Source organism: Micropterus salmoides, unplaced genomic scaffold (assembly GCF_014851395.1).
Source record: "Micropterus salmoides isolate LMB-PRFRI ecotype aquatic unplaced genomic scaffold, ASM1485139v1 Ms_hic_scaffold_4, whole genome shotgun sequence".
NCBI classification, from domain to species: Eukaryota; Metazoa; Chordata; class Actinopteri; order Centrarchiformes; family Centrarchidae; genus Micropterus; species Micropterus salmoides.
The window spans coordinates 30,905,211-30,918,024 of NW_024043372.1; the positions used below are offsets into that span (position 1 = coordinate 30,905,211).

The following is a 12,814-nucleotide window of genomic DNA, read 5'->3' on the forward strand; positions in this document are numbered from 1 at the left end:
AGGAATTAGATTAGATTCTCTTTTCAATCTGTCCACAACAGGAGCTCATTGGCAAGATCCTGTCTGACTATGAGCTAATTGAAGAATTTTGCTACTGTCTGTCAAATGAGGATATGAATAAAAAGTAAGTGTAAAATCATCATGGTAATTCTTTGAAAACAAACTTTAATTTGTATGTTTCCATGTGGGAACATTAACAGTCATTTGATGGGTTCCTAGTGATTAGAGTAGCTAGAGGGAAGTGTGGAGTAGCGATTGCTATAGTAACTTATTTGTGCAGGTGGGCAGCTATTGGATGGCCTCAAAGGATAATCAATCAGATGGAAGTAACAGCCGTCCAGCATGTGGAGGATGAGGCGCGCTTCCGTAAGATCCAGCTGGTCGACCAGAACAACTTTGATGATCAACTAGACTCTCTACAGGTCAGTGGAGCCAACCACAATTTACCAGATGAGTTTGAAATGATTGCTTTACAGACTTGTTCCTGAACTCACAGCCTCATTTGGACACCATTAAAAGTTTTAAAGTTAGAAATTCTATTTTTCAAGTTCAGCAATATAATCACCACACTTCTGTTTATAGATGGTGGTTGCTGGGTTTGCTGGCCATGCAGGTATTGATCATGCCCATGAGGTGGCCAATGAGGTGAGGCGTATAAGCAAGCAGCTTAAGGAGTGCCAAGCACTGGCTCAAATCTACAACACCAGAGAACGTCTGTTTGGTATTCCTGTCACTAATGTAAGAGAAAGCGAATCTATTACAAGCTACAATTTGTCATTCCAGATGCAAGATTATTCCCCCTTGTTTTGAACTGTTAAACAAACTGGGAAAGAATACATATAGTAAAGAATACATTTGTCATGCTTTTTCTGACAACAAAATGTGAATGTGTATTACAGTATGATCGTCTGCAAAAGCTGGTGAAGGACTTCCAGCCCTTTAAAGACCTATGGAGCACCACCTCTGATTGGCTACGTTGGCATGAGAGCTGGCTCAACGACCCGCTGTCTTCCATCGACCCTGAGCAGCTTGAGCGCAATGTTACAGATGCCCACAAGACCATTCACAAATGTCTTAAACAGTTCAAGGACTCTCCTGGTAGGTGACACTTCTATCACCATTCCAACTTTTCAAAGTAAAGTGTGATTGTTTACATGTTATTTTTCTTGGCCCGCTTTCTTTGTCTTACACGACACTAGATTGCCAAATAGTGGCCACTGAAATCCGCGGCAAGATTGAGGACTTCCGTCCTTACATCCCTCTGATTCAGGGCCTGAGGAACCCGGGGATGAAGAGCCGCCACTGGGAGATGCTTTCTGAACGCATGCAAATGAAAGTCAAGCCCAAAGCCAACCTGACCTTCTCCCGCTGCCTTGAGCTTGGCCTACAGAACCACGTGGATGACATAGCTCACGTGGCTGAGGTGGCTGGGAAAGAGTACACCATTGAACAGGTACCTCTGAACAGGAGTCATTCTCTAAATACAGTGTTTTGTGAGCTGTTGTGTTTTATATAGATAAACAAACTATTTATGTTAAATGCACCTTTTTACACCTTCAAAATGATGGTGGGTCTAAGTGACTCATGTTGTTTTTTGTTCAAAGCAACTCCATACACTTTTGCTGATGCACACTGTCAGTATCTGCATTAAAATTGGTTTCTGCTGATTTTTTCTTACACCTTCTCACTCAGGCCCTCGAGAAGATGGAACAAGAGTGGTCGACAGTGGTCGTTGATGTATTGCCCTATAAGGAGACAGGCACCTACATCTTGAAAAGCCCAGATGAAGCCGCCCAGTTGCTGGATGACCACATTGTCATGACGCAAAGCATGTCTTTCTCTCCTTTCAAAAAAACCTTTGAGGGACGCATCAACACCTGGGAGAGCAAGCTCAGAATGACTCAAGTACACACACACACACACACACACACACACACACACACAAACACAGTTAAGGTCTTGTGTCTTTTGTCATTAGGTACGTTTGACTTCATGCAGCACTTTGCAGCGCTGACTTAACATGATGCATGCAGGACTTAACCTAAGGCATGCTGGTTAGAAAATTTGTCCAACTTTGCCCATGGCTGCAAAACTTCACCATGTCACATGACGTTAAAACCTCGCAGAGGCAAGGTGACTGCAGTTGCTTTTCTCCGCTGCACAAAGTTGGAACCACCTTTTGTCTTTGCAGATGTCACAATATCAGACATCGTCCTAAGCACAGAGTCAGCTTAGTCAGGTAGAATGTGTCTGACTTGACAGCAGTGTTTTTATACCCCGCCCTTGCAGCTCAGGTTTGACTATCATGTCGGAGAAAGTCAGCCGCACACAGTCATCTCGAATGCGACTCTCATCATACAGTGTCTTATGTTGTACTACTGCCCTCTCCTGGTGCTTGCAGGTTGTGCTGGAGGAGTGGCTGACGTGCCAGCGCTCCTGGCTCTACTTGGAGCCAATCTTCAGCTCTGATGATATCAACCAGCAGCTGCCTGTGGAAGGAAAAAGATACCAGCAAATGGAACAAACATGGAGGAGAATCATGAAAAGTGCCTTTAATAATCGAAAGGTCAGAGCTACCACAACACGGAAAGGTGTTGTTTTTAAACAGAGATCTGAGCTAGATGATAATGATGCTCATTTGTTTTTTGAAAACTGTTCACATGTGTTTCTGCATTTATCTCTAGGTGATTGAGCTGTGTCCAGATGCTCGTCTACTAGACAAACTAAAGGAGTGCAACGCACTGTTGGAACAGGTGCAGAAGGGCCTCAGTGAGTACTTGGAGACAAAACGAGGCTCCTTCCCTCGGTAAGCCTCACTGAAAGAGTCCTGAGATTCCCCTAGCTCTCAATTTCCAATGGTGTAAATAATGGATTAACATTTCATATGATACCACCACCTTAACAACAGTGAGTGGCCAGAGAAACTTGCTTTGGTTGTTATACATGGGAAAGCCGGGTACTAACAGGGAAACAAGTAAATATTTTGAAAAATTAAAGGCTACTTGAATCAACAATAATCATCAATCACATAGTTAGTGATCTGTGGTTGATTTATAGCCAGAAATGAGTTTTTCATTACACAGACTTGGTACAGTGTACTATACAGTGAATATTTCTTTGTAGGTTTTACTTCCTGTCAGATGATGAGCTCCTGGAGATTCTGTCCCAGACCAAAGATCCTACTGCTGTACAACCGCACCTGCGCAAATGCTTTGAGAACATCGCACGGGTTTGTTCTGGCCGGTTGTTTTTGTACTCTTCATATATATTACTGAAAATACAACATGCATACCACATGCGACTGAGACTTCTGTTGGTTCTCAGCTTCAATTCCAGTCAGATCTACAGATCACACATATGTACTCTGGAGAAGGGGAGGAGGTGAAGCTGTTCCTGCCAGTGTGGCCTACTGGAAATGTGGAGGACTGGCTCAGGGATGTCGAGAAATCTATGAAGGCCACATTGAGGGATTACATTGACCGCTCACTCAAAGTCTACCCTGAGGTCTGCGACCCTGACTCTCACTTTGATGATGTGCTTTCTACTCTTCTATCTGTTGTTTGTACAATTTTGAGGTGAGGCATATTCAAGTTGTCCTGTTTTTGCTCTCTTGACTCCTCAGCAACCTCGTGTAGAGTGGGTGTTATCGTGGCCTGGTCAAGTGGTGATAGCTGGCTGTCAGGTCTTCTGGACTTCTGAGGTGTCTGAGGCCTTGGAGCAGGGAAATTTGGCCAATGGCCTTTATCCCCAACTACAGACACAGGTGTAGATTTGGTATTAGACTGGTCAATATTCAAACTAAATAACTTTTTAAATAGCCATAATTTGTGGAAAAGTAAACACATTCATTATGTGTTACTCACATTTGCACTGAGCATTGTGCGCAGTACAATACACTGACATTCTTAAAATTTTCCTTTTTTATTTCTGAAGTTGGGTGACTTGGTGCACCTGGTGAGAGGACGTCTGTCTAAGATGCAACGAGCTGTGCTGTCTGCCCTTATTGTCATAGAGGTCCATGCTAAAGACGTTGTGGCCAAACTAGTCGAGCAGGAGGTCTCAAGCATAAATGACTTTGAGTGGATCAGCCAGCTCAGGTTATCTGTCTGTTTTGTTTTTCTGTATTTTCTTTTAGTTTTTTACTTCTGTCACTGTATACTATTTGTGCAGAATGAGTGTGATAAAGATCTGATACTCTTTGTAGATATTACTGGGCAAATGGTGACTTGTACATCCGTGCAGTGAATGCAGAGTTTTTGTATGGATATGAGTACCTAGGTAACTCCGGACGTTTGGTCATCACCCCGCTCACTGACAGGTACTTGTTAAGTCTAATATTGTCCACTCTGTTTTTTCTTAAATGCCATATACTCTTTGGAATACACCTCTTCCTGCCTCTTTCAGATGCTACCTGACCCTAACAGGAGCTCTTCACCTGAAGTTTGGAGGCGCTCCTGCAGGTCCAGCAGGGACAGGAAAGACAGAAACCACTAAAGATCTGGGGAAGGCTCTGGCTATTCAGACAGTTGTTTTCAACTGCTCTGATCAGCTGGACTTTATTGCTATGGGAAAGTTTCTTAAAGGACTGGCCAGGTGAGAGGCACTCACTGAAGTGTGATGTCAGTTTTGCTGTTAAATATCACAAATCTTCCATCAATCACATTCATATTGCATTTTGCAGCTCAGGGGCCTGGGCATGCTTTGATGAGTTTAATCGTATTGATGTGGAAGTGCTGTCTGTGGTGGCACAGCAGATCACTACTATACAAAAGGCCCAGCAGCAAAGGGTAAGAAGCTGATTCACTAGAAATTCACATGTTTATATCCACTGTTCTTATAAACAGAGTACTTGAGTACAAATACTGTGCATAAGTACAGTGAGTATTTCCATTTTGTGTGAATATGTTGCACTATCCTTCCTACTGCATTTTAAGAAAGAACAAAGATGTTTGAAAGTGTTATGCTTTAATAAATTTGACATGTTAGATAAATTTGAGTTGAATCCACCTCACCTCCTGGATCCATCCAGAGACTTGTAAGCAATGCTGTTTAATGTTATGTGAAAACCAACACAGGTATACATATACACATATGTAAATAATGCATCCCACGTTTTGTATTGCTATAAAATGACAAATATTCTACGTTTACGTGTTACGTTACGTTGTCCTCTGCTATATTTGGAGGCTGATGTGTCAGGAAAAATAACAAAGAAAGTTGTTACATTCTGTGATATTAGTAAAAACATTTACTAGTTTTTACTATAGTTGGATTACAGAATAATGTTTTATATATCTTAAAATGCTTTTTTTTTTTCTATTTAAAAGATTACTCAACTTGCCAATATAGAAGGTTCTGTAGTCAGTGACTAATTTAGCTATTTTTTGGAAGAACTTTTAATTGAGATGTATTTGAAATGTATATATTGTTTTTATATAAGTAAAGAATTAGATTTTTTTTCTTATGTAAATATTTCTAAAATAATTATTTTTAGGCAGAACGGTTTGTGTTTGAGGGAACAGAGATCCCTCTTGTCCCTTCTTGCGCTGTCTTCATCACTATGAATCCCGGTTACGCCGGGCGCACTGAACTGCCTGACAATCTCAAGGTTTGAAAGGATCATTTCATTTTAAGTAACTGTATATAACACTCAGTATAAGCAGATGCGGTTCAGCAAGTGAGATTATGTCTACAGGCCCTGTTTCGTCCTGTGGCCATGATGGTACCTGACTATGCTATGATAGCTGAGATCTCCTTGTACTCATTTGGCTTCAGTGATGCCAAAGCCCTCTCCAAGAAGATCACAACCACTTTCAAGCTCTCCTCTGAACAGCTTAGCTGTCAGGTACTGTATGAATTCAGATGAGATCAGAATTAGAATCAGTTTAATCTCCACATACATTTCTGTCTGACAAGAAAATGTGCTATTTGTCCGGGAAAGTGGGTGTATAAGATATTGAAAAAGTAAGTTAAACTGATATTGATATTGAGATGAGATATTTAAAGATATTGGCATACAACACACAGTTACATAGTTAACATATTCGTGAGAAGACGGACAGATATGTATCTATGTGTGTGTCTATAAGAATAGCAAAGATATAAAGATGTGCTGACTTTTGCTCATGTTTATATGAAGGATCATTATGATTTTGGTATGAGAGCTGTGAAGACTGTGATCTCAGCTGCTGGAAACCTGAAGCGAGAACATCCAGACATGAACGAGGTCAGAAATGTATCTTTTATTTATGATGGAAATAAAGTATAATAAAACATGACACTATTTTTGAATGGAGTTTAAAAAAGAACTGTATTTTATTATCTTATTCTTCTTCCATCTCACTGTCTCCCAGGAGCTGATCTGTCTGCGGGCCATTCAAGATGTCAATGTGCCAAAGTTTTTACAGGACGACCTGAAGCTCTTCAACGGTATTGTGTCCGATCTTTTCCCTAAAACAAAACAAGAGCCAATCAACTACGGCACACTCGAAGAGTCCATGCGTAATGTCTGCAGTCAGAAGAACCTCAAAGATGTGGATGGTTAGTGCACGACGCATTTCTTTTCAGATTTACAGCTTCCTGTATTTTTAGGATGAGTAGATGACAATATTGTGGTTATCGCAGGGTATATCAATAAGTGTATTCAGCTGTATGAGACCACTGTGGTGAGACATGGTCTGATGTTGGTGGGACCCGCTGGATCCGGTAAAACCAAGGTGAGTCTTCTACTAGTCACTATATTTTGTTTGCAGTTTTATTTACAGTTCTCCAAAATTGAAAAAGCTTTTTGCTGTGCAGTATAGAGTCTTGTCTGTAAGTATTACTGTTGTGTGTGTTAGTGTTATGAGATACTAGGTGCAGCAGTAACAGCTCTGAAGGGCCAGCCCTCTGTGAGTGGGGGTGTGTATGAGGCAGTTCATACATATGTCCTCAACCCCAAGTCTATCACCATGGGACAGCTGTACGGGGAGTTTGACTTGCTCACACACGAGTGGTAAGTGATACTTTGTTTCACACAAACTACAGAACAAAAGAAAAAAAATCTGACTTTACGCTATACACACAAATTTGCTCTTTTCTCCAACCCTATAGGACAGATGGTATCCTCTCATCTCTTATCCGTGGAGGTGCATCATCCATGGACAATGACAAAAAGTGGTATATGTTTGATGGGCCAGTGGATGCTGTATGGATTGAGAACATGAACACTGTGCTGGATGACAACAAAAAACTGTGCCTTAGCTCTGGTGAAATCATCAAGCTCACTGATGTGAGGTTACGTTTTCACAGTCTTCATTTTTGTCCCTGTGTTGTCTTCTGTTACATGTACATACAAATGTTTTGTGTCTTCCTTCTGCAGGTGATGACCATGATGTTTGAGGTTCAAGACTTGGCGGTGGCATCTCCAGCCACCGTGTCTCGCTGCGGTATGGTCTACCTTGAGCCCAGTATTCTAGGCCTCAGCCCTTTCACAGAGTGCTGGCTGAAGAAGGTCCCTGAAGCCCTGAAGCAGTACACAGAGCAGCTTCGCTCCCTGTTTGCCAGGTTCCTGCAGGTAAGAGAGGAGACATAACTTAAAGAGACCAGCAGGGAACAAAAGAGATTATTAACAATGTACTGCTTTTGTTTTTATTTTTTTGTACTTTTACACAGGACTCCATCACATTTGTCCGTTCATCAGTAAAGGAGGTCATTGCATCCCTGGACAGCAACCTTACCTGTAGTCTCCTTAAACTTATGGACTGCTTCTTTAATCCATTCGACATTAAAAAGGTGCGTGCAGCTTCTCTGTATTAGAATAACTCCTATTAAATTAATATAAATGGATTTCTGTGTAAATCTGCTGTTTGGAGCAACTAGAACACTGGTAAATATTGAGTGCTTTAGGGAAGCTGTACAAACTACTTTAAGAAATAAGCTTTTGACCTATCTTTATTGATAATTATATATAATATAAATTATTATATAAATGAATTAGTGCTGGGCAATGGTGTTAATCGCGATTAATTGCATGATTTTCTGCGGTTAATGCACAAAATTGAATAATGAATTCTAAAGTAGTGTATTGTGCACTTGTAATTTAAATGTACTGCTATATAGACAAAAGTGCAATAACATGTGGTTTGCAAACACTGAACAAATAAGGTGCTTTTTACCAGCAGTATTCCCTTTACACAGTAGTAATAAAATATTTCTTGTAAATCTCAACTTATATATATTATATAATATAATATATTAAACAAAAGCTATTTGCCACTGCCAGGGCATTCCTTTTATTTAACTTGTTAAAATAAGTTACCATCAGAGTCCAGAGCCACGATCATAACATCATAACAGGCACCTTCTGAGCAACCGGTTAACAAAAATCTGTTTTCTGTTTTTTCTGAACAGGTATCAACAGAAACATTTTTCTTTTATCAGGGAGCAGCAAACAGTCTATGTTCAGTAGCAAGCGTCCCTGTTACAGTGAGGTAAAGTGGTCGCCTCACGCACATGCGCGGCCGCTGCTGAAGTTGAATTGTCTTGAAATTTTTGTACGCGACGCGCAGCACAAATCATTGGAAGAGAGACTGATCCTCGCTGTTTGTGAGTTTCCAGAATCTGTTACTGTTTACTAAATAGGACATCAACACGAGGGAATTCGAATGGCATAGCATCCCCACAACACTAGACAAAGGCCTATCAGGTGAAGTTATGTATAATTTTAAATTACAGCTGTGTACTACAGCAATGCTATGGTTACTATCCATAGGGCGCCTGCTGTTTACTCTGTTCACAGGAGTAAAGAGCAACCCTGGAGTGTGGTGTTTTTTTTATATAGAAACACAACAACTTTTCCATATTTGTATTTTTACTTGGGCGCCAGCCAGGGTTCCCACCCACAAAGGATATTTGTAATATGACAGTATACCCTCAAAAGTAAATATGACACGTTTCAGTCCCACACACAGAAATCCATTTTGGTGTCAATCAAGAAAATATACTGTCAGCAATATTTCAACAATAAACCCAACAGTCAATAAAACAATCAGAAATAAACAAAAAGACTCCAAGTTCAGCTCCTTGCACAATCAAGGAGGGAGAAAACAAAATGTCCAGCAGAAGTTCATGCCAGCACCAAAAGTTAATCAAATAATGCAGTTCAACCAAAGATTGTTCCACTAAACCGTGTCTAAATTCTTATAAAAAAATTAGTAACTGCGGTGCGGGAAACACAGGTGAACAAAGTGACAGTCAGTCGGTCAATTCGCCTGTCAGTCAGGGCATCTCAATATTAATCAGCATGCAGTGTGTAGCTATCCACTTCGCTATGGCATTTGATCGCTTGTCTTGCTTTTGTTTACCTACTTCTCCCACACACTGCATCCAGCATAGCCTAGTCTGCCGAAGCCTCCCTCCGGACTCCATTTGTATTCAGAGTCAGTCGGCAACAAACTTTCAAAATAATAATAATAATAATAATAATAATAATAATAATAGGTGCCCAGTCTTAAAATGAATGTATTATTATCATATTCATCACTATTGTCAAGTGTGGTATAATATAACCTGTTCCACTGCAGTGAACAATGTGCAGTCATGTTACTTCAGTCTATACCTGCATTGCATTGCATTCCAACAACAACATTGTGGGCATTAATGAATGTGCAGTAAGGTACTGATTTTACCAGTTGATGAAAAACTCTTTTTTGAAACCCCCTCACCTATCCTGTATCATCTTGTAGGATAAAAGGCCACCGCCCCAAAAGAAATTGGATCGTCTGAATGAGCTGATCGAGCCCTGGTTCTTTTTCTCTCTGGTTTGGAGTGTGGGAGGCACAGCAGATGCAGCAAGCTGTAAGCGCTTCAGTGCCTGGCTCAAGAATAAAATGGCAGAAGAAAAGGTCATGTCACCATCTCTGCTTTAGTGCCCCCATATCAAATCTTTATCGATAGCTTAATCATTTTTGAGGTAGATTTTGATTAACGTAAATGTGTTTGTCCTTCAGATCCATTTATGTTTTCCAGAGGAGGCTCTGGTGTATGACTACAGGCTTGATGATGCAGGGATTAGTAACTTCGAGGAGGAAGATGAAGAAGAGGAAAGAAAAGTAAATAGATGATACATAAGATACATCACACAGATTTTTCATATGGCCAAGACCATCAGATGAATTTTTGCATTTCATTATATTATCTTTTTGCCTGTACTCTAGGTCCAGTGGGTCACCTGGATGAAATCCACAACAAGCATTGTAATCACCCCAGAGACAAATTATGCTGACATCATCGTTCCCACTGCTGACACAGTGAGAATGTCATTCCTCATGGATATGCTTTTGACCAATAAGAAACCTGTAAGTATTTGTTTGTCCACAAATAATTTTGTTTGAAATGTTTTGAAAAAAAGGTCACAACTGTATCAAACTGATAACATTTTATTCTCAAACACTTATTCATTTAATAAATGCTTTACATTTAAATGTTTTCATTCCCCTTAAAAGGCATTATTAGATTAAATGTATGTTTGTCTGTGTGTGTGATCCAGGTGCTCTGTATTGGGCCAACTGGCACAGGAAAAACACTGACCATGTCAGACAAGCTGTTGAAGAACATGCCTACTGAATACATCACACACTTCCTCATGTTCTCTGCTCGCACCTCAGCCAACCAGACTCAAGATTACATTGACAGTAAACTTGACAAAAGGTATACTTGCTCTAATATACAGTACATAGTCCATCCAACTACACATTATTTACAATACAACAATATGTTTGGGACTCACCATTTCAATAATGCTTGTGCCTGTGCGTCAGGCGGAAAGGTGTATTTGCACCTCCAATAGGGAAGTACTTCATTTTCTTCATTGATGACCTGAACATGCCCATGTTGGAGACTTATGGTGCTCAGCCTCCTATTGAACTGCTGAGGCAGTGGATGGACCATGGAGGCTGGTACGACAGGAAACAGATAGGTGAGAATATTGGAGGACTTTTCCTAACTCCGCACTGCTGCTCCTTTAAGTTGTTAATATTCAATGTTGAGTCTTGATTGAACAGTACATTGCTCTAGATTGTTTTTTTATGTTTAAAATATTAATTGTTACTGTTTCTTCAGAAATGTGAAATATCTCATTAGCTCCCTGTTCTTTTTCCACAGGGACTTTCAAGCATATAGTGGACATCAATTTTGCCTGCGCCATGGGACCCCCAGGTGGAGGCCGGAATCCCATCACCCAGCGCCTCACACGCCACTTCAACTTTCTGTCCTTCACTGAAATGGAGGACGCCAGCAAGAAAACTATTTTCTCCACCATTCTGGGCAGTTGGATGGGTGAGTTGGGGCTGCTCATGTGTTTGAATTTACTGGTAGGACAGGTTAAATGTAATTTAATACTCAGTATAAGTTATTGTAGCTTATAGGATGTAAGAAGATACGAAACACTTGTCTGAATAATTGTCAATTGAAGTCACTTTATTCATCGAACACATTTAAAAGCAGCAAATGTTGACCAAAGCTTGCGGAAATGTCTTCTGATAAAGCGTTCTCTCAAAATCCCACAGTATTTCGATTTTCACATGATTTTCATGTTTTACTGTTATCAATTTGCTCCTGCTGTTTTTCTTCAGAACCTGTGCCAGCAATCCAGCCGCTGAATGAGTCTATTGTAGACGCTACTATCCGAGTCTACTCTACCATTACCTCTGAGCTCCTCCCAACTCCAGCCAAGTCCCATTACACCTTCAACCTAAGAGACCTGTCCAAAGTCTTCCAGGGCATCCTCATGGCTGAGGCTGAAATGATAGAGGTAGTCTGATCCAACAGAATCAAATGAATTTGATATAATCGCGTCTCTATTATAAAATAGATTGTTGGAATATCCTTTCAGGGTTAGTCACTTGATCCATTAGGTACTTGCAATGGGTCCCACAGCGGGATAAGTGTGGAAGTGTTAACTGTGGAAATTCAATTTATAAAACCAATAGAAGCAACAGTTGTAGTAATATAAGCAGTGTACTGTATGGCTTATGTCCCCCTGACAGTAGATGCAAAAAATAGAATAACCATGTAAGATGATGTTCAGCTAAGGAGAAATATTGGAGGACTGAAAGGTATATCTCAAAATCCCCAATGTAAAAGTAGCATTACTTTGGTGATTGTAGGACACATTGCAGCTGCTGCGGCTGTGGTACCACGAAAGCTGCCGGGTTTTCCAGGACCGACTAGTGTGTGCTGAGGACAGGGACTGGTTCAATGGGCTCCTGAAAGATTGCATTCAGGAGTTTGACTGCAGCTTTGAAGAGGTTGTGCCCTGCCAACCTGTTTTGTATGGAGATTTCATGATTCCTGGAGCTGACCGCAAAGTCTACACACTCATCGAAGACAAGGATAAGGTGAGTGGTGCCAACCAGGATGTTAATATTAAGGTATGTTTTTTATTTTTCTAAACAGCAGACCAGTTGGCTTATGGGTAGTTTTTACCGCTGTGTATACCTAACACCAAAATGGTTGACTTTTTTTACCTCTATAATATATCTTCTAGCTGGGGAAAGTGATGGAGGAATCCATGGAAGACTATAACCAGATCAGTACCACCAAGATGAAGCTGGTGCTCTTCATGGACGCCATTGAGCATGTGTGCCGTATCAGCCGCATCTTGCGCCAGCCCCTGGGCAATGCCCTGCTGCTTGGAGTGGGTGGGAGCGGGCGCCAGTCACTCACTAAGCTGGCCTCACATATGTGAGATTCCCATTCTTTGTGCAAGTCCCATGCCAGCGGGCTGAATACAGTTTTCATGATGCAGTTTTTTGTCCAAATATCTGCTTTTTCA

The 12,814-nt window shown here is 40.8% G+C and overlaps 1 protein-coding gene across 1 annotated transcript in view; it reads left to right on the forward strand.

Moving 5' to 3' along the window:
- The window catches only part of dnah1 (dynein, axonemal, heavy chain 1), a 38,904-nt gene that overhangs the window by 5,847 nt on the left and 20,243 nt on the right, over nucleotides 1-12,814 (forward strand). Inside the window, exons 16-48 of the mRNA XM_038696354.1 lie at nucleotides 42-124; nucleotides 281-422; nucleotides 583-738; nucleotides 900-1,098; nucleotides 1,200-1,453; nucleotides 1,693-1,905; nucleotides 2,402-2,566; nucleotides 2,685-2,806; nucleotides 3,124-3,229; nucleotides 3,325-3,504; nucleotides 3,623-3,763; nucleotides 3,934-4,097; nucleotides 4,205-4,318; nucleotides 4,405-4,593; nucleotides 4,682-4,787; nucleotides 5,495-5,608; nucleotides 5,696-5,845; nucleotides 6,140-6,226; nucleotides 6,354-6,540; nucleotides 6,625-6,716; nucleotides 6,840-6,994; nucleotides 7,093-7,270; nucleotides 7,361-7,555; nucleotides 7,654-7,773; nucleotides 9,726-9,884; nucleotides 9,990-10,091; nucleotides 10,197-10,337; nucleotides 10,529-10,689; nucleotides 10,800-10,957; nucleotides 11,143-11,316; nucleotides 11,613-11,791; nucleotides 12,147-12,377; nucleotides 12,527-12,723. Of these exons, the coding sequence (XP_038552282.1) occupies nucleotides 42-124; nucleotides 281-422; nucleotides 583-738; nucleotides 900-1,098; nucleotides 1,200-1,453; nucleotides 1,693-1,905; nucleotides 2,402-2,566; nucleotides 2,685-2,806; nucleotides 3,124-3,229; nucleotides 3,325-3,504; nucleotides 3,623-3,763; nucleotides 3,934-4,097; nucleotides 4,205-4,318; nucleotides 4,405-4,593; nucleotides 4,682-4,787; nucleotides 5,495-5,608; nucleotides 5,696-5,845; nucleotides 6,140-6,226; nucleotides 6,354-6,540; nucleotides 6,625-6,716; nucleotides 6,840-6,994; nucleotides 7,093-7,270; nucleotides 7,361-7,555; nucleotides 7,654-7,773; nucleotides 9,726-9,884; nucleotides 9,990-10,091; nucleotides 10,197-10,337; nucleotides 10,529-10,689; nucleotides 10,800-10,957; nucleotides 11,143-11,316; nucleotides 11,613-11,791; nucleotides 12,147-12,377; nucleotides 12,527-12,723 (5,114 nt within the window). The remainder of the gene's footprint in view (nucleotides 1-41; nucleotides 125-280; nucleotides 423-582; nucleotides 739-899; nucleotides 1,099-1,199; nucleotides 1,454-1,692; nucleotides 1,906-2,401; nucleotides 2,567-2,684; nucleotides 2,807-3,123; nucleotides 3,230-3,324; nucleotides 3,505-3,622; nucleotides 3,764-3,933; nucleotides 4,098-4,204; nucleotides 4,319-4,404; nucleotides 4,594-4,681; nucleotides 4,788-5,494; nucleotides 5,609-5,695; nucleotides 5,846-6,139; nucleotides 6,227-6,353; nucleotides 6,541-6,624; nucleotides 6,717-6,839; nucleotides 6,995-7,092; nucleotides 7,271-7,360; nucleotides 7,556-7,653; nucleotides 7,774-9,725; nucleotides 9,885-9,989; nucleotides 10,092-10,196; nucleotides 10,338-10,528; nucleotides 10,690-10,799; nucleotides 10,958-11,142; nucleotides 11,317-11,612; nucleotides 11,792-12,146; nucleotides 12,378-12,526; nucleotides 12,724-12,814) is intronic.